Source organism: Bipolaris zeicola, assembly GCF_000523435.1.
Source record: "Bipolaris zeicola 26-R-13 unplaced genomic scaffold scaffold_123, whole genome shotgun sequence".
NCBI classification, from domain to species: Eukaryota; Fungi; Ascomycota; class Dothideomycetes; order Pleosporales; family Pleosporaceae; genus Bipolaris; species Bipolaris zeicola.
Genome location: NW_006912172.1, coordinates 5 through 16,029, shown reverse-complemented (window position 1 = coordinate 16,029; position 16,025 = coordinate 5). Strand labels below are relative to the sequence as shown.

Here is a 16,025-nt window from a genome sequence, read left to right as displayed (position 1 = left end):
CGCAATGAAGCTGGTAGCATTCATCCGACTATACGCGCAACGGTAAGTTGGTAAGTATCACATCTCGGTTTTGGGTATGTGACGCGCTCCTCTTCTCCTTGAGAGAGAAGGATCTCCACATCTACCCTCGGAAATATTTGTCAATATGGCTGGGATCCCAATTCATGGCTTCTCTTGTCCAATTTCAGCAAGCGAGGCGTCTCGGAAGCATTTACAATACGGCGTTTAAGAATTCAGAACTGGCCTTTCGAGCGTCCAATGGACAACGCAAGTTTGATGATTTACGATACCCATTGGGATTCAAGGAACGAACCCACTCAGTCTTATATCCTTCGAGGGAGTTATGTTTGGTTTGGAATATTGCGCGCATTGCGCTTGGGTTGGTTTTATAATGGAGCACGGGAGTCGTCTACGTCTTGAATACAATGAGAAAACATTCAAATATTTCAAAAGTCGTTTGCGCGTAGTGTGTCCTGTGAGATGGGATGGTTTTCGACCAGCCTGGCAATGTCGTTCCTGCCATCTAACTTGAATTGGTAAGCTAAGCCTCTTTAGGGCAACATGTCGTGCAGCAAAGGGCGGCGCCAAGCAGTGACATACCCGACCGAGGAGCTAAAGAAGACGATTCATATATGATAAATTGGCTTCTCTTGCGGCTCGGAAATGCGACATCATTCTCACTTCACACATAAGTTATTTGAGAAAAAGAAGGTGAAGTGGTAGTATCATCAATTCGTCTATGGGTAATGGAGCTCCATGAATTGAGGTGGGTATCTTTCACACCAAAAAAAAACTGACTAAGAAACATGACATTTTATCGTAGCACCGAAAATGTAACTGATTAAATAGGGCGCTCATTTGGCGCTACGCCCGGGCCTTTGTGGGTCTATTGGCCTGAGCTGAATTTCGCCTGGTCTACGATAACGAGACCTGCGACGGTCGCACTAGACAGAGTGGAGAAGACACCCGTGATAAGAGCGGAGACGGCAACGCGAGAGACGTCGCCGCTGCGACCTGGGCTGATTTGACTGAGCACACCAATCTGAGTACCGAGCGATCCAACGTTACCGAAACCGCAGAGAGCGTAGGTGGCGATGACGCGAGATCGAGGGGACAGAGTGTGGTATGGCGAATCTTTGTCTTTGTTGACCAAATCGGAGAAAGCGACGAATTCGTTGGTGATGACCTTGACACCAATGAGGCGGCCAACAAGGAGCAGGTCGTTGCCCTCGCGAGATACACCGAGGAGGAAAGCGATTGGGTAAAACAGGTAGCCGAGAATCAACTCGAGGGTCAAGTCGTAGTCTCCATCAAGGTTGATGTAGCGGCCCCACCAAGTAAGGAGACCATCAATCAGGTTGAGAAGGGCAATGATACACAAGAGCGTCGAGATGATCATACCGGCAATCTTGAGACCAAGCCAGGCGCCATTAGCAAAGGCATGGAGCGCATTGGCAGGCTTGTGTTCGTCATCATCGGGAACAACGACTCGGCCAGCAGTAAGAGTCTCTTCGGTTTCGGGATATCGCAGCTTGCTGAAAGCCAGGGAAGCGGGAATGCTCATTACGCAGGAAGAAATCAAAGCCTGAGGGTTGAGGCCCATACCGATGTAGGCAACCAAGACACTACCAGCGATAGTAGCAAATCCAGAGCACATGACCTGGTGGATTTCGGCCATGGTAAGGTGGGCGACAAAGGGCCTGATCAACATGGCGGATTCACCCTGACCAATAAAGGGAGATGCGGAAGCGACGACGGCCTCGGCACCAGATACTCTCATGGACCAGAAGAAAAAGACTGCGAACTTGCCAATGAACCACTGGATAATGCCCCAGTAGAACATGAGCTGGACAAGGGCCACGAAGAAGATGATGGCCGGGATAACACTGAAGAAGAAGAACTGGTACTGGGAGATCTCTGGAGTGGTCAAGAAGGAGACGCCGTCTCTGGCGAAACCCAGCAGCTCGCGGGCGAGTTCAGAGATGAAGTTGAAAATGTCGTATCCAGCCGTTGTGCGGAGAACGAAGAGGGCAATGATGAACTGGAGCAGCATACCGACAATGACGGTGTGCCACACAATCTTGTTGCGATGACGCGAAGTAGCCCAGAAAAAGGCGATGAAGACCAAAAGACCAAACAGGGAGACTGCACGGTTGGCACGAGTGTTGTCTTGGCTTTCCTCGCTGGCAAAGGATCCAACAATCATGACGGCAACAACGAGAAGAGCAGCCAAGGGCGTGCGCAGCTTCTCTGGGATGAGGTTGGCGAATCGGGTTCCAGTGTTTGTCCAGACCCAGTGCATGGGCTTGGTGACGACGGTGATTGGAACGTGGCAGGTGATCAAGCGAATCATGATTGCGAGCCAGAACAAGAAGGGAATGATCCAGTTCTTGTCATGGCGATGTTCAACCAGACTTGCAATCCACCATCTATGGGGGCCTGTTAGACGGGGCGATGCGCGAGGACGATTGGAAAGAGAGAAAAGTTGCGCCTTACCCGGTGAAAAATGCGCCGATCAAGATGTGGAAAAGCAGCCTGTACTTCTTGTACAGAGATGATGGGGAATACCACTTCTTCCTCTTTTCACCTTCCATGTCAGGGTCGGAAGAGCTGCGAGTGGCCTTTTCGACTTCGTAGTCGTAGCCACCGTTCTTTCCGAGCTCGTGCTTCTCATCAGCGATAGCCGGATGCGAGTGAGCATGGCTGTCTTGAGCGCTGGCGGAGAGGAATTCGCTCGGCTTCTCGTCGGTGGTGCCAGTTGTGTAGACGACATTGTCTGGGTGGGCAGCACGAGGGCTGTGGTGCACGTGGGGGTGTTGGTGCTCGCGAGCAATGTCTAGTGCCGGGTCATTGTTGCGCGCAACGCCTTCCTGTGGAGAGGCATTGTGCGGTTCGCGGATATCAGCCATGGCAACGAAGCGGCAACAAGAGGGAGGAGGGGGCAGTTCCCAGCAAGAGGTTGAACAATGAAGAACTGTTGGCTCTCTCTCTTCTCTCTCGAGCCGGCCAGGACGGGGAATTATATTTTCGCACCGTGGCTCGCGCTACGGCCAAAGTGGAGGGCGATTCGCACCGTCGCCGGCCCAGACAGTGCAAAGCAGCCATACGGGCGGTCCAAGATGTCACTTGGCAACTGCCTCTTTGGACATGGGCACAGCACAGTATCGCAGGCCTCGATTGGTCTGCCCGCCTGTCTGGGCTTTCCAGAAGGCTATAGTGTGTGGTTGGGGACCGCTTACTCGCTCCTCGCAGTGCTCGCAGTACCGGCCGCCTTTGCACGCCTCTGTAACGCTTACCGGGTTCTTATCTGCTCCCCAGTCTTGACACCGCGCGCATTGACCAATCACGGAGATGAACGTGCTGGACCATGTCCCTAGCCGTGATAAGCGGCGGCGAATATGCGCCCCCTCCTCGGTTGAGCACCTCTTTTCGGCCTCGCATCGACTACTCTCCCCACCCAGCCTCTGGCCTTGCAGCACGAACCACCGTCGTCTTCCCCGAGCGACTCGTCCTTGGCTATACCAAACCAACGGGACTCCGCATGCACCACGCCAAATGGTTTACAAGCACGTGTACACAGGGAACAACAGGAAGAAAGGACATCATCTATGCAACCACAAGACAAGACCCCAGCCGAATATCATCAAAAGCCCTTTTTTTTTTCTCTTCAAGATTTTGTGGCTACTAATACCCGCTTACTTGTGGCAAAACCTCCACCCTGCACCTGTGCTGACCCACGCACCAACTACCTAACATACGGGGCCATGTGACGCAACATTCGCACCCGTAAACCCAATTGCCAACGAAAGGCACCAAAAAAAGAGGACATTCGGATTGGTTTTTGGGCTCCGAAACCTAAGTTATCTATCTCTCTCTCGGCCACACTCGGTGCTTGCAGCAAAAAAAAAAACAGCCGCCCCCGGCGCCATTTCCATCCACTCCCCATCATTATCGTTCGAGCCATCCCGATAGCCAGATCGGCACTAAGGTCTTACATGGTGACCTGCAGCACAACGATTAGGATTCTTATCAACAAGGTTGCGCATTTCGGTATATGCGCCGAATCGAGGCTTGCGGACTTCGCCTGCAAATGCCTTTTGGATCTATACGTAGTGTGTCTGAAGGAGCGGGGGAAGAGATTCCCGTAATGCATGGTGAGACCAGATGATCATCATCATTGGAGAGCTAGAGAGAAAGCGAGAGAGCGAGGAGATCCGCGGCGTGTATGTATGGCACTGGCACTTGCTCTTCTCTCCCGCTTTGAGCCCTACTAATCCTTTTCCCTCTTTTATTTTCCCCGCAGCGGACCCAGAAACTTGCTGCTATGGGTTTAATCCCCTTTTTTTGGGTGTGGGTTTAGTAGTCCGATTTCATCATCACTTAAAAACATTGCGAACCATTCCATCTTCAGGAAAAAGAGATTTATTACATCATAAGACGGGGTTTTTTTTTCAGGAAACATATTTCGCTTCTTGATTTTTCTCCGAGTATCTCGATTTGACGGGGAGACGCGCACTCACGATAACGCGGAGGTCGTCGGCTAAACCCCGCAAAACTTCGGCCGTTGCATCTCAATTCGGCTCGGGCGGCTTTCCGCGGTTTTCGCTGAACTTTTTACAATTTACAGTACATAATAGCCCTGGCCTTGCCTCCTCCTTCCCCCTCAATCCTTTGCAGCCGCAACCTTTTTTTTTTCTGGATGCCTGAATTGAAAGCAATGCAAAAAATCATAGAATTTGCAGTTTATCGTTCACATAGCTTTGCGGATAGAGAGAGCGAATTGCTTTCATTGGTTTTTTTTTTAGCCATCATGCTCGCCAATTGAGCTGACCAACGAGCTCTCACTCAGACCCTTAAATTAGCCATCTAAGTACTTTAGTCTCCCACCAGACTTAGTGTACACACACACCGCGATCTCGTGCTTCCCCCCATCGACTTTAGTCTCCGTGCTTCCCCCCCTTTATTTCCCAAAAAGCTTGGTATTTGAAGGGGGGGGGACGGGATCCACATGATGAGGGTCTCAGCACGGGGTAAAAGTAATGGGGTTAGAGGCGGCTGGGGAAATGTCTTTCACATGTGACTTGAGCGTACATGTGTAGACTCTCGTATTTTGCGATTAAAACTGAGGGCGATAGAACTAGGGGAAGTTTTGTAAGATTGAAAGTTGGTAAAAGTTGTTGATGTCGTGATGGATATCAGGTTAGGCATCCCGCGACTGTTGAGACACATGTTTCTGTTTTTTTTTTTTGCGCGTAGACAACCGAAGGATGAGCTGAGACAGCGGGGACCCCGAGGCTAACTCTATTTGTTTGTTTTTCAAAATCAGGCCCAGGTACGACTGTGAACTCGCTTTTTCCTGTGAGGCCACTCTGGATTCATCGCTCGGGAAATTACTTAAGTAACTGGTTGAACCTTTTGAACGGCTAGCCGCTCAGCAACACACTACATGCGCAAAGGGGGTATACATCTGGCTGGTATTCCTGCACCTCAAGACACAAAAAACACAGTAAGATGGAATAGCATACGACAAGGGGGTATATACAAGCCGAGTCAATCTACAACACCCATACACCGTACACCATGCCCAATGCCGCTGAAAGTATAACACAACATATCCCCCGTCCTTTTCTCCTCCAACTCCTGTAAACGACTGATAAAAAACGAATATCCCCTCTCACTTGCCCGTCATTTCCCCTTCCAAATGCTGCGAACAGGTTAGCAAATATACCATCACTCCAAACAGGGGTATAAACAATACGTACCGACCACTCTGGTATATCACGTATACGCTGCCACATGTACCTCTCGAGTCGATTTGCAGCCTTCGCATACGGCGTGCTCTCATTGTTATACTTGCGACAATTATCAAAGATAAGCTTAGCATCTCTGATGAAGTCCTCTGGGTTGGGATAAAGATCCTTTTCATGCTTCTCCTCCATGGTAGCGAGGTCCATGGGCTCCTTGATGACGTCGTAGTAATCCAGGACTTCATCTTTGTTAACAGGTTGTTGAAAGGGCCAGGCATTGCTGTTGTTCTGCATGTCGTTGAGGAGGTGGAGGAGGGCGTTGTAGTTGGGGCCGTGGCGCGGGGCGCGGGCAAGTTCGTCCATGACGGGGGACCAGCCGGAGTCTTTGATGGCGGGGATGGTGAGGGGGTCGATGGGTTTGAGTTCCCCCTTTGTCCATTGGGCTGGTGGCGAGTGGATCTCATAGCTCTTGCTTACAGCCATTATTTTGGCATTTGCGCACTCTTTTTGCTTGAGAAGCATTCGGCCAGATTCGAGGTAGCGGATCTTGGGAACCATGCTGCATTGCATGATGGTACCGCCCTCATAGTCCTTGATGTAGCCCATCCATCGCGACTTTTCCAATGTGATTTCCTTGGTGAAGCCCTGTTTCTTGAAATATCCAATAGCGTAGTTGTCGGCGTAGGTGAGAAAGTGCATGACTTTAGATGTGGCCTTGACGTAGTCTTTCAGATGCGACATGAGATGGGCGCCGTAACCCTTGACCTGCTGGTCCGATGAGATGGCGCAAAAGACAATTTCGGCGAACTGGCCCTTGTCAAAGGGGCGGTAAGTTATGCCTCTGTGGTACATGATAGTCAGCGTTTGATACTACACGAACGGGAGGCAACGGGTGGCGACGCACCCTACCACTTCAAGCGGGTGTTTCACAATGGCTATACTCAAGTGCGTTCGATCGTAGACGAGACGAGCAATGTAGTCCTTGGGCATCTTGGGCAGCTGCTTCTGGAAGATACACTTTAAGCCCGTCAAGATGATTGTGCTTTCCCTCCGGCCATCGTTGTTGACGACTCTGAACTCAATCTCGCCATTGCGCTCCTCGATAACCGCAGGCTTTTCTGGAAAGGGTACTATCCTTTTGACTGGGGGCGCGGGGGCGTCGTCGGTCTGTTCAGGTGTAGGCGGACTATGCTTTATGCGCTTGGGGGAGGCGTTGGGAGGATCGGTGGTCGCTTTGCGCTTGGCTGGATGGGACGAGGGGTCAGCTTTTTGCAGATTCAAGGGGACATCTGGAGACGAGTCACGTGCAGCATGAGTGGGTATGGGGAGAGGTGAAGACGGGGGAGAGGTGGGATAGCCCAAGAGGTCGCGCAGATGCGGGATGTTGTTGCGGGGAGACGGCATGCTAGGTGCGCGACAGGCGTGCAAGGCCGAGTGCGCGCGGACGAGGGGGACTTGGAGGATGAAGAAGCTGCGCACTTACTATCTTCAGTTGCGCCCGCCATGATGTGGTGTTCAGCGCCTTCTGCGGTGTTGAGCGCCTTCTCGTGTCTGGTCGCGCCTTCCGTTGCCCTGGTGGTTGACTGAACAAACGTCAGGGCAAGTCGCGCCTTCCGCATTGACCGACAGGCCGACAACCAATCACAACACGCGGCGGCCAGAGAACACCGCCGTCCAGAGGCCACGGCAGCAGCTTCACGAGAGACTCCCGAATCAACTTCCAATTGCCAATACTGCACAAATGTCGAGCCCGCTTCTAGACGTCTGGGAGGCTGCTGCTTCCCAGCCCTTTCATCCTACCATCGGAAAGGATACGCAATTCACCGTCGGCTTTGTACTGCTGGCTGCATGTATGTTGCGCTCCGGACCCTTCTGGTGCTCGCATAGAGCTATACTAACAGTATGCGTAGCCCTCGTCCTGACCACCATCTTTGGCTTGAGTATGTCCAACACGTCCACTCTCGTATTCACTCCGCAGTCACTCACACGTATCCTTACAGACCGATCCCTCGTCAACCTGCCAATTCTCGGGGTTCCGGCATCACTGGCATTCGGGTACGTGGCCTCCAGTATCGATACGCCCTCTCCCGTACTGACCGCGAGCAGCTTCGGCGCTGTGTACATGATTTGCGCAGTCGGCGTATACGTCTAGTTTTCGTGTTATATCCATCCGGCGTTGGGAAGGGACCTCTTATGTGTACAATTTATGGAATACCAATAAAAAGTTCAAGACGCTCGAATCTGCATGCGTCATACACTATTCCACCATCGTTTCGACCATAGCTTTACCACCCCCATAACTATTCCCTCAGATACAATCACCCTACAGTAGAATGGATGACCAAGACCAGCCCGTTCTTACGGCCGTGTCGAGTTCAGCGCGTCAGCTGTACCAGCTACTGCGATGTATCGCCTTTTCAAACAAAGCGCACGTCCAGATTAGCGACATAGGCCTCAAACTTGCCGTCGATGAAGCAAGTGTCATGGAAGGTACGCATGCATCTGCCTGTTCATTTGCGCCTTTTCCAAACTAAACACACAATAGCGTCCGCCTTCCTTGACAAATCCCTCTTTACAACCTACACCTTCAACGATTCTGACGATGCATCCGAACCGACGCCCGTCTTCCAAATATCGCTGCCTGCCCTTCTGGAGACACTTCAAATATTCGGCCTCACCGACCCCGCCAATTCCAAACCACCATGGGCCCGCGACGCGCCTTACCCCACCAGCACTGCCTTTACAGGCAACAACATAATGAATGGCATGAACAACATGTGTCGCATTAGTTATCAAGGCGAGGGTTCTCCACTAGCAGTCACATTGACGGAATTGAGTATACGCACGCAATGCGACTTGACAACCTATAAGCCTGAATACGCCGACGAGATTCCGTTTGATCGCGATGCCCTTGTGCTCAAGGTCATCATGCGAGGCAGCTGGCTTTATGACGCGATCCAAGAACTATCATCTACGAGCCCAGAAAAGCTGACCATGTACGCCAAAACCGTGCGCGGAAAGCCCTTCTTCGCACTCTCGTCATCAGGCACACTAGGCTCTGCACGCGTCGAATTCAACAACCAGCTTCAACCCTCTGCATATCGCACCCCAGCATCCACAAACCTCAACGCGACTAGTGATACAGCTGCGGTCCCTCCAACAAACCTTCTTGAGAGATTCCAGCTCAGTGATCCTGACACCGTCTTTCGCTCAAGCTACAAGTTCAGCTTGATACAAAAGGCCGCACGTGCAATGAGCGTCGCTAGCAAAGTCAGCATACGCGCAGACACACAGGGTGTGCTGAGTCTGCAATTCATGATTGAAGTCGAGAGCCCCGCTCCTGGCCCGGGTACTAGTGGTGCAGGATCACTTGCAGCTGGCAAAAACGGGTTTGTAGATTTTCGCTTCGTGCCGCTTGTGGATGATGACGATGACGAGGCGGAGGCGGGACACATTGACGAGACAATCATGCAGAATGCATCTGCGGGCGATGAAACGAGTGACGATGGTACACTGTAATGGACATGGGACATGCACCGCCGAATATAACAAGAATCTAGTCTGGAGTACATGGACATCTTCAATTTTCCAACAGCTGCAGGTTTGTTTGTTTGTCGGATTGAACAGCTAGACGTTCGTGCCCATGGTAAACTTGAAAGAGAAAGCCCCTTGAAAAAGACCCCCAGTGCACGATTGACCTAACATCTCAACTCCCACCCGAAAAAAAAACCATTTGCAGAGTTGTTGAATCGATTACTGAACTGCGATGTCGTCCCGAGACCCTCTCCTTGCTCTTCCTCGGTCTCCCATTTGACACTAAAACCCAATCACTTGAAAACAAGAAACCAGAAAATGTATGCCAACACATGGGACATTCATACTGAACAAAAAGAAAAACTAGGAAACAAAAGGAGAGCCGACGACGCCTGGGTTGTGGGGTGATGGGGGAAGCCAGCTAGCCGGAACTTTGCTCTTCGTATTCTCTCCATCTTCTTCTATGCATCGCTTTTAGCACCAAGTCTCACCCCTCCTCGATCGAAAAAAAAAACCCTGGAAAAGAAAAGGAAATGTCAATTTGAGAAAATGCAATCGATGAAACAGCTGATGAACGTCGGGATTTTGACCATTTCCCAACATTTTGAAATAAATTCTCCTTCTTTTTTTCTTCCTTCTTTCCTTTGAGGATGATGTTTATTTATGTGTATACATTTTTCGCAGAATAGTCGTTAAGAAAAAAAAGAGTTTGATCAGGCGGTGAGGGAAATAAGGGATCCAATCTGAGTATGCTTCTTGCCATTCAGGCTACTGGGCGTTTGTTATTCGAAAACGCTAGAATAACGGTCATTGGGAAAGATAACAAAGAGAGAGAGAGAGTAACGGAAAGTTGATTCATGTCTTGGTAGTGTACAAATGGTAGTTGTCCATGTTGTGTGAGAGGGCTTTTTGCGTCTTGGGTACGGACGTGTGCTGTGCCGTTTGTGTGCGCGCTGGAGGAAGGGGACTTTAGAACTCGAGTTCAGCTACCACGGGTATTAGTGTGGTTTGCTGGTAGTTTTTATCTACCATTCGAATTCACCATTTGCCTTGTGGAAGAGATATCTGCCGTCTGTTAGTATGCTTGCAACGGATAAGTAAACTTCTGTAGGGACTAGACTTACTCCTTCTTGTTCGTGGTGAGGATGCCATCCTTGAGAGTGCACTTCCACTTGTTCTTGACGCGCTGGACTTTGTCATAGGTGCACAGCATGTAGTCCACCATGTCGTCGTCGCTATTGTCGCCGTCATTCAGCTCATCCTCTGAATCGTCGAGGTCAGAATTGATGGCATCGTCGGGATCCTCCTCCAACTTGACGTCGTCGTCACCGTCAAAGCGAGCAGGCGGGGAGACATTGGTTGAAGCTGCAGCATCTTCGGCTTGTAGGACACGAACAGCAGCCTTTCGCTTCTTGCCTTTCGGCATCGAGTCCAGAGGCACCATCAGGCCGCTATCTTGGCGCATCGCCATGGCATCAACACGGGCACGCATAAAGTCGTCGGCTGCCATGCGCTCGACAGCTGAAGCAGCACGCGCAGCCTTGAACGCCTCCCAATCAGCCAGAAAATCATCAGTGCCATCCGTCTGCGATGTGTACATCTGATTTGAATGAGGAGGTCGTTGCTGCTGCATTTGCTGTTGCTGCTGCTGTTGCTGCTGCATTTGCTGTTGGTGTTGCTGCTGTTGTTGAGGGGCCATCATGCGCTGCTGCTGACCTTGCATTGGCATCTGCGGTAAATGGCCTTGTTGAGGCATGTTGGGATAGTTTTGCTGGTGTACATTGCCTTGCTGCTGCACACGTTGCTGAATCAGAGCAGCAGCCCGCTGTTGCGCCAACTGTGAATTTTGGTCATAACCGCCATTGTATCCGTTGGTCGCAGGTTGGGCCTGTGGATAGTTGGGAATAGGTTGCTGGTAGCCGCCCTCCGTGTTGACTGACCCAGTGGACGGTGGAATTTCATTATCGACCTTGACATTAGAGGGCAACGTAGCCGGCTGGCGGACAGGCTCTGGGGCGGGGTCCCATGGCAGATGGGCAATCTTGAGCGCTGACAATCTCTCTTGCCAACCCTATGCATGGTTAGTGGCTGCTGGCAATAAAAGCATGATTGAAGGCAGAATGCTTAGAGGGCCGTCACATGATGAGCTATGACGGTTCGGGAAAGGATGCACGGAGCTTGGCGGGTGGGGGAGCTGTGCAGGGGCTATAAGAAGGCGACCCAAATACTGAGTCGCCCCCGAAAGCTGCCAGACCGACCGGCAACTCAGCCCCGCTTTCAGCCGCCCATCACCCCCAAAGCCAGGCAGCCATCGCGCCATTGTCGCAGCGAGCAGAAGAAACGATGCGACCAAATATCCGATCAAGTTGAACTGGGGGGAAACCATGGCCGCCGTGGCGCGGGCATAGAAGCGCGATGGCTGCCATGCTGCGACCGAGGCAAGGAAAGGCGCGACAGCCAAGATACTGGCCAGGTTGCAACGTACCTGCTTCATCTCTTCCAGAGTGCTTTGGTCGACGCCCGACTCCTCAAAGTCGTTCTGGGACGCCTGGATAACCTTCTCCATGATTTGCTGGTAGACTCCGCCCTGGTGGTCGCTGTTAGCAAGCCTGCCTTTACCCTCGCACCATTCGCTCGCGCGCGCACGCGTGCACCGTCCAGGGAATACTAACCACGACCGAGTTCGACATGGCGGCGGTTGCTTGGTGTTTCTCAGCTATCTAGTATAATCTCTGGGCTCTGTGGACGCTGGACAAGAGGTCGCGAAGGCTTGCAGGAACCAGGCAGACGACGTCAGCGCTTGAGGCTGCAAATGGGTGCCACGCTCGAGGAAGCTTCTGCGCTATTAGGGGTGATCTATGGCTATTGTTTGCCCAGACGGAAGCCTTTATACAACGTGATCGGGTGCCCTCAGCTGTCGTGGTCGTGGGGTGTATGAGTGATAGTGAACGGTGCCCCGGCAATCGCTGAGGGCGCGATTCCTTAGCGCCCCGAGCTACTCTAGCGCCGCACGTGACCTTGCCTTCAGCTGCTCTTACCCAAATCTACGTACTCTACTCATTGCAATTGCGAAACCAACGCCAGGCAATTGCTATGGCTGGACCCAAACACAATCGGGCACCCATAGACATGCACGCATTCACACAAGCACATAGACACTCGTATTGCTATCTATCACCATGCTGTCAAGTTTTCTTCCAAGCCCGCCCCCAATGATGCCACCGAAGAAGTAAATCCAGGCCTATTTGTTTCGTGTGCTAGCCCCTGTCCTGTAAGTAGTACTGATCATCAACTCTCTTTGATCAAAGCCTCCCGTACCGCCTGGTCAACGTCTTTGCGCCTGAATCCTGGCGTACGCCCAAGGCAAACTGCATGTTGGACTATCTCTGTCGCAATCGTCAGCCAAATAATTTACCCACGTTGATGGATTGCATCACAAACTCCAAAAGAAAAAAGAAATCGTGTAAACTTACCGAAAATCAGCCGCGAGACGTCAATCCACGCGCATCTCTTCCTCTGCTTCACCACTTGCAGGCCCTCCAAATCATCGCCCATGGCGCGTAGCCCTGGCCCAGTACCAAAACTTGTGCTATTCGCGAAGCCGTAGTCGAATCCAGGCGCGAGATCCAGTCCTAGCGTCTGATCAAAGGGAATGTCGTGGTTGACAAGCTGGGTGAAATCACCCGCATACTTGGGCGCAGAGGTGCCACCAAAGGACGTATCCATGCCGAACCCATTGTTCGCGGTAGCTCCTACGTTCGTTTGTGCCTGTTGTGGCATGTTGGCGTACGAGTTTGTTGGACCTTCGTCTTCGATATCGATCAGGCACTCCGCAAACGAACTTGAGGGGTTGAACTTGCACGCATAGTGCTCCTCCAGATATCCCTGCACGTCATGGGCATCAAACCATTCGCCTTCGAAACCAGCAAGGTCCACCGCACGTAGGTACTGAGCTGCCCTGCCTTCTACATTCCCCCACCCTTCCAATCTCTTCTCTCTCGGCCCGATCCACTCTGGTGCCCAGGAATCCTTTCTTGGTACAATGTTGCCTGCTGCATCTCGTCGCGGATAGTGGGTCCCTGCACCTCCAAGGGGGGCGAAAGGCGCCTCAAACCAGTCCAGATCCTCAACAACCGTCTTTGACATGACTTCTTGGAAACGTTGCTTTATTTGGTCGACATTATAGTGTGGAAAGTTAAGTCTAAAGATATAGTTGATAATCTGAATTTTATAGTCAGATCAATCGAGAAAAACGTGATGATAGATGGCTGCCGCAAGAGCCTCCAGTAACTCAGCTAGCTGGCATATGATTCGCATACGTACCGAGGGTGAATAATTGAGATGGGTAAGCACGGCGAATCCTGTCTCTACTGCTGCTCTGGCCAACCTCCTGCCCACAGTCGATTCGTTATGATTATATGTCCACACGGGACTCAGGGTCTTCATTGACAGATCTGAGATCGACAGAGAGGGTGTCGGTAAGTTGGTCGTTGCAGGAGCCATACCAGACGCTGGCATGTCGGCGGGGTAGGTGTGGAAGTTTGATGTTTCGTACGGTGTCTGTTGTTGGTCATGGACAGGAACCAGGCCAAACGGCAATTCCTGTTGTGGTACCATGCCAGCGGGTAGTGATTCGGACACAGACTGTGAGATGTGATGGGTCTGTCCCGATTGCTCCCCAAGAACATATTGACTGTGACTGATGATGCTGGGAGCCGATTGGTCGACTATAGTACTGAAGTGTGAAGAGTAACTGTCTGGCACTGGAAGGTTTTGTGGCGCCTGATCCTGAGCAACACCGTCAGCCAGGCTACGAATATTCCAAGAGGATGTAGAATCATAGCTAGCCGTGAGTTTTTCGTCATGAGCTTTACATACCTTGTTGGGCTGCTGCGAGACAGCAAAATACCCCCAGCCAATATGCTCAGGTTCAAGTTCAGGCTCAGGCGGTTTGCGCGGGCCTGTCCCTTCAGCTCCTTGCTCGACATCCTCGTCTACTTGACGCTGGCTCTCGCTCGCTGTTCTGGCCAAACTCGAAAAAGTCTCTTTAACGAGTTTAAATTCTTGGGCTAGATCAGGATTCAGCTGTAATAAGCCTGATCTCAGTGTTGATTCCGTGAGCCGATGAAAACTGTTGTTCATCTGCTCAATGATAGAATGGAGCTGCGCTGTTTGCTTTTTTAATGAAGCGATAGTGGTCTCTTTCCGCTGGCGGTATGCGCGCTGTGCGAGTCGAATTTGCGTTCTTCGCCGCTAGCGCTTTTGTCAGTGACAATATGCATATTGAGTTGCCCTTGAGTAAGACGAAAAGGCTCGCGGTAAGATGACTTTCAACTAGCGGCTTTCAAAATCGACAGATGGTTTGGAATGAACCAACAGAGGTTCGAACGCGCAGGTCTGAGATCCCTGTCCGCATCAACAGCTCGAGATCTTCAGCTGCAAGCGTTGATGCGGTCCTTGAACCAGCCCTCGTTGCACAGAGTCCATATCAGTTCGCGGTAAAGGGGAGAGTATCCACTCACATCCGCTGCCGTGGCATCCTGGGTATCCACACGGGGCCGTCCCCTTGTCTTCTTCCCAGACCCGTTGTCACCGCTACTGCTTGTGCGCGAGCGTTTTCGCGACTGTTGCGCATGTTCTTCTGACTCAGAGCTCGTCATGATTTCCTATTCTTGTTCTCGCGATGATGCGAAGTGAACAGCAATCCAGAGGTGAGGATACGACTGGGTCGCTCCGGCCACTGATGTGCAAGATCGGTACGGAAGCGGGCTTGGCCGATATTGCCGTGTCGTGATCAACCCCAGTATCCACCACGTGACGGGCAAACAATAGTTTTATTGGAACAAAGGCGATTTTGGAGAAAAGTAATCTCAGCACGATGGAGTGTGCTTGTAATGACAGGAGGTGATTGTCGTAGACAAATAAATAACCGGTTGTTGGAATCCTTTGCCTCAGGGTTCACGCGTGGCGCCAGCCAGCTTCCTTCGAAAAGCAAAGGTGGTCCCGAATGCCGCCGGTACAGCGGAAGTAGCGGAGAATGTTCAGGGCTGATCAACGGCCCGTCGCCTCACTGTCCTAGCGCATGCCCTTTCTGCACGCTGACCAAGCGGCTGCTGTGTGATTCCTGATGCAGTCGGCGATTGCATATACGAGGTGATGTTTTCGCCAAGGGGTCCGTGTCGTCCCTTAATTGAGCTAGGAAAGCAATGTACTTCAGGTACGCTTACACTTTGCTGACCACCGGGTTCTGAAACTCGAGGTGCCAGGCTGATAAAGTTGAACTTCAAATCGTCGTGGACGGGATCGTGTTGGCCGAGAGAGTTGCAAGCGCGATTGATACTGAACGGTGAACCCCCGCTTTGGCACAGGCCAAGCCTGCTCACGTGAACTAGCGATGTCAATGCGCACCGAGTATTCTGAGAATGCCATGCTTCTGCTCCAAAATTAGAAGTGCTATATGATAGATATCGATCTTCTAGGATCAAGTAGCGTCCCCCACTTGAAACTTGGCTCATGAGGATTGCTATATCTGAATACGCATACCAGGGCCCAACCTTGTTCTCTGACACGATGACCACAACCCCATCTCAGAAATTCCAAGGAGGTTGATTCAGCAAGTATCCTGGCATTTCTATGGATCATAAGCAGTCATATAAGAGAGCTCGCTGGAAGGCAGCCTAGCTGCCCTACATCTCTCCCTGTTACCAAACTGCTCTTTAGCACCAGGCGTCTAGAAAGCTAGCA

At 51.5% G+C, this 16,025-nt stretch overlaps 8 protein-coding genes across 8 annotated transcripts; 3 read left to right on the top strand and 5 right to left on the bottom strand.

The window, feature by feature from the left end:
* Nucleotides 1-171: 171 nt before the first annotated feature.
* COCCADRAFT_101088 (uncharacterized protein) lies at nucleotides 172-420 on the top strand (the record flags this gene model as incomplete). Its single annotated transcript, XM_007715995.1, has 1 exon — nucleotides 172-420. A coding segment is annotated over one exon (249 nt), but the record flags the coding sequence as incomplete, so codon positions are not given.
* Nucleotides 421-886: 466 nt separating this feature from the next.
* COCCADRAFT_101056 (uncharacterized protein) lies at nucleotides 887-2,909 on the bottom strand (the record flags this gene model as incomplete). Its single annotated transcript, XM_007715994.1, has 2 exons — nucleotides 887-2,429; nucleotides 2,497-2,909. The coding sequence occupies 2 exons, from the start codon at nucleotides 2,907-2,909 to the stop codon at nucleotides 887-889; spliced, it is 1,956 nt and encodes a 651-aa protein (XP_007714184.1).
* A 2,522-nt stretch (nucleotides 2,910-5,431) lies between these two features.
* Nucleotides 5,432-5,659, bottom strand: COCCADRAFT_101076 (uncharacterized protein; the record flags this gene model as incomplete). Its single annotated transcript, XM_007715993.1, has 1 exon — nucleotides 5,432-5,659. A coding segment is annotated over one exon (228 nt), but the record flags the coding sequence as incomplete, so codon positions are not given.
* A 15-nt stretch (nucleotides 5,660-5,674) lies between these two features.
* Nucleotides 5,675-7,151, bottom strand: COCCADRAFT_101064 (uncharacterized protein; the record flags this gene model as incomplete). Its single annotated transcript, XM_007715992.1, has 3 exons — nucleotides 5,675-5,704; nucleotides 5,763-6,588; nucleotides 6,652-7,151. The coding sequence occupies 3 exons, from the start codon at nucleotides 7,149-7,151 to the stop codon at nucleotides 5,675-5,677; spliced, it is 1,356 nt and encodes a 451-aa protein (XP_007714182.1).
* Nucleotides 7,152-7,488: 337 nt separating this feature from the next.
* On the top strand, nucleotides 7,489-7,899 carry COCCADRAFT_101087 (uncharacterized protein; the record flags this gene model as incomplete). Its single annotated transcript, XM_007715991.1, has 4 exons — nucleotides 7,489-7,597; nucleotides 7,658-7,687; nucleotides 7,748-7,802; nucleotides 7,854-7,899. 4 exons carry the CDS (start codon nucleotides 7,489-7,491, stop codon nucleotides 7,897-7,899), a joined length of 240 nt encoding a protein of 79 aa, XP_007714181.1.
* A 181-nt stretch (nucleotides 7,900-8,080) lies between these two features.
* Nucleotides 8,081-9,266, top strand: COCCADRAFT_6591 (uncharacterized protein; the record flags this gene model as incomplete). The annotated part of the gene is made up of 2 exons (XM_007715984.1): nucleotides 8,081-8,237; nucleotides 8,293-9,266. 2 exons carry the CDS (start codon nucleotides 8,081-8,083, stop codon nucleotides 9,264-9,266), a joined length of 1,131 nt encoding a protein of 376 aa, XP_007714174.1.
* A 984-nt stretch (nucleotides 9,267-10,250) lies between these two features.
* On the bottom strand, nucleotides 10,251-11,971 carry COCCADRAFT_6590 (uncharacterized protein; the record flags this gene model as incomplete). The annotated part of the gene is made up of 5 exons (XM_007715983.1): nucleotides 10,251-10,267; nucleotides 10,324-10,346; nucleotides 10,406-11,352; nucleotides 11,767-11,868; nucleotides 11,954-11,971. 5 exons carry the CDS (start codon nucleotides 11,969-11,971, stop codon nucleotides 10,251-10,253), a joined length of 1,107 nt encoding a protein of 368 aa, XP_007714173.1.
* Nucleotides 11,972-12,569: 598 nt separating this feature from the next.
* On the bottom strand, nucleotides 12,570-14,941 carry COCCADRAFT_6589 (uncharacterized protein; the record flags this gene model as incomplete). The annotated part of the gene is made up of 5 exons (XM_007715982.1): nucleotides 12,570-12,667; nucleotides 12,755-13,502; nucleotides 13,605-14,069; nucleotides 14,160-14,534; nucleotides 14,804-14,941. The coding sequence occupies 5 exons, from the start codon at nucleotides 14,939-14,941 to the stop codon at nucleotides 12,570-12,572; spliced, it is 1,824 nt and encodes a 607-aa protein (XP_007714172.1).
* Nucleotides 14,942-16,025: the final 1,084 nt, after the last annotated feature.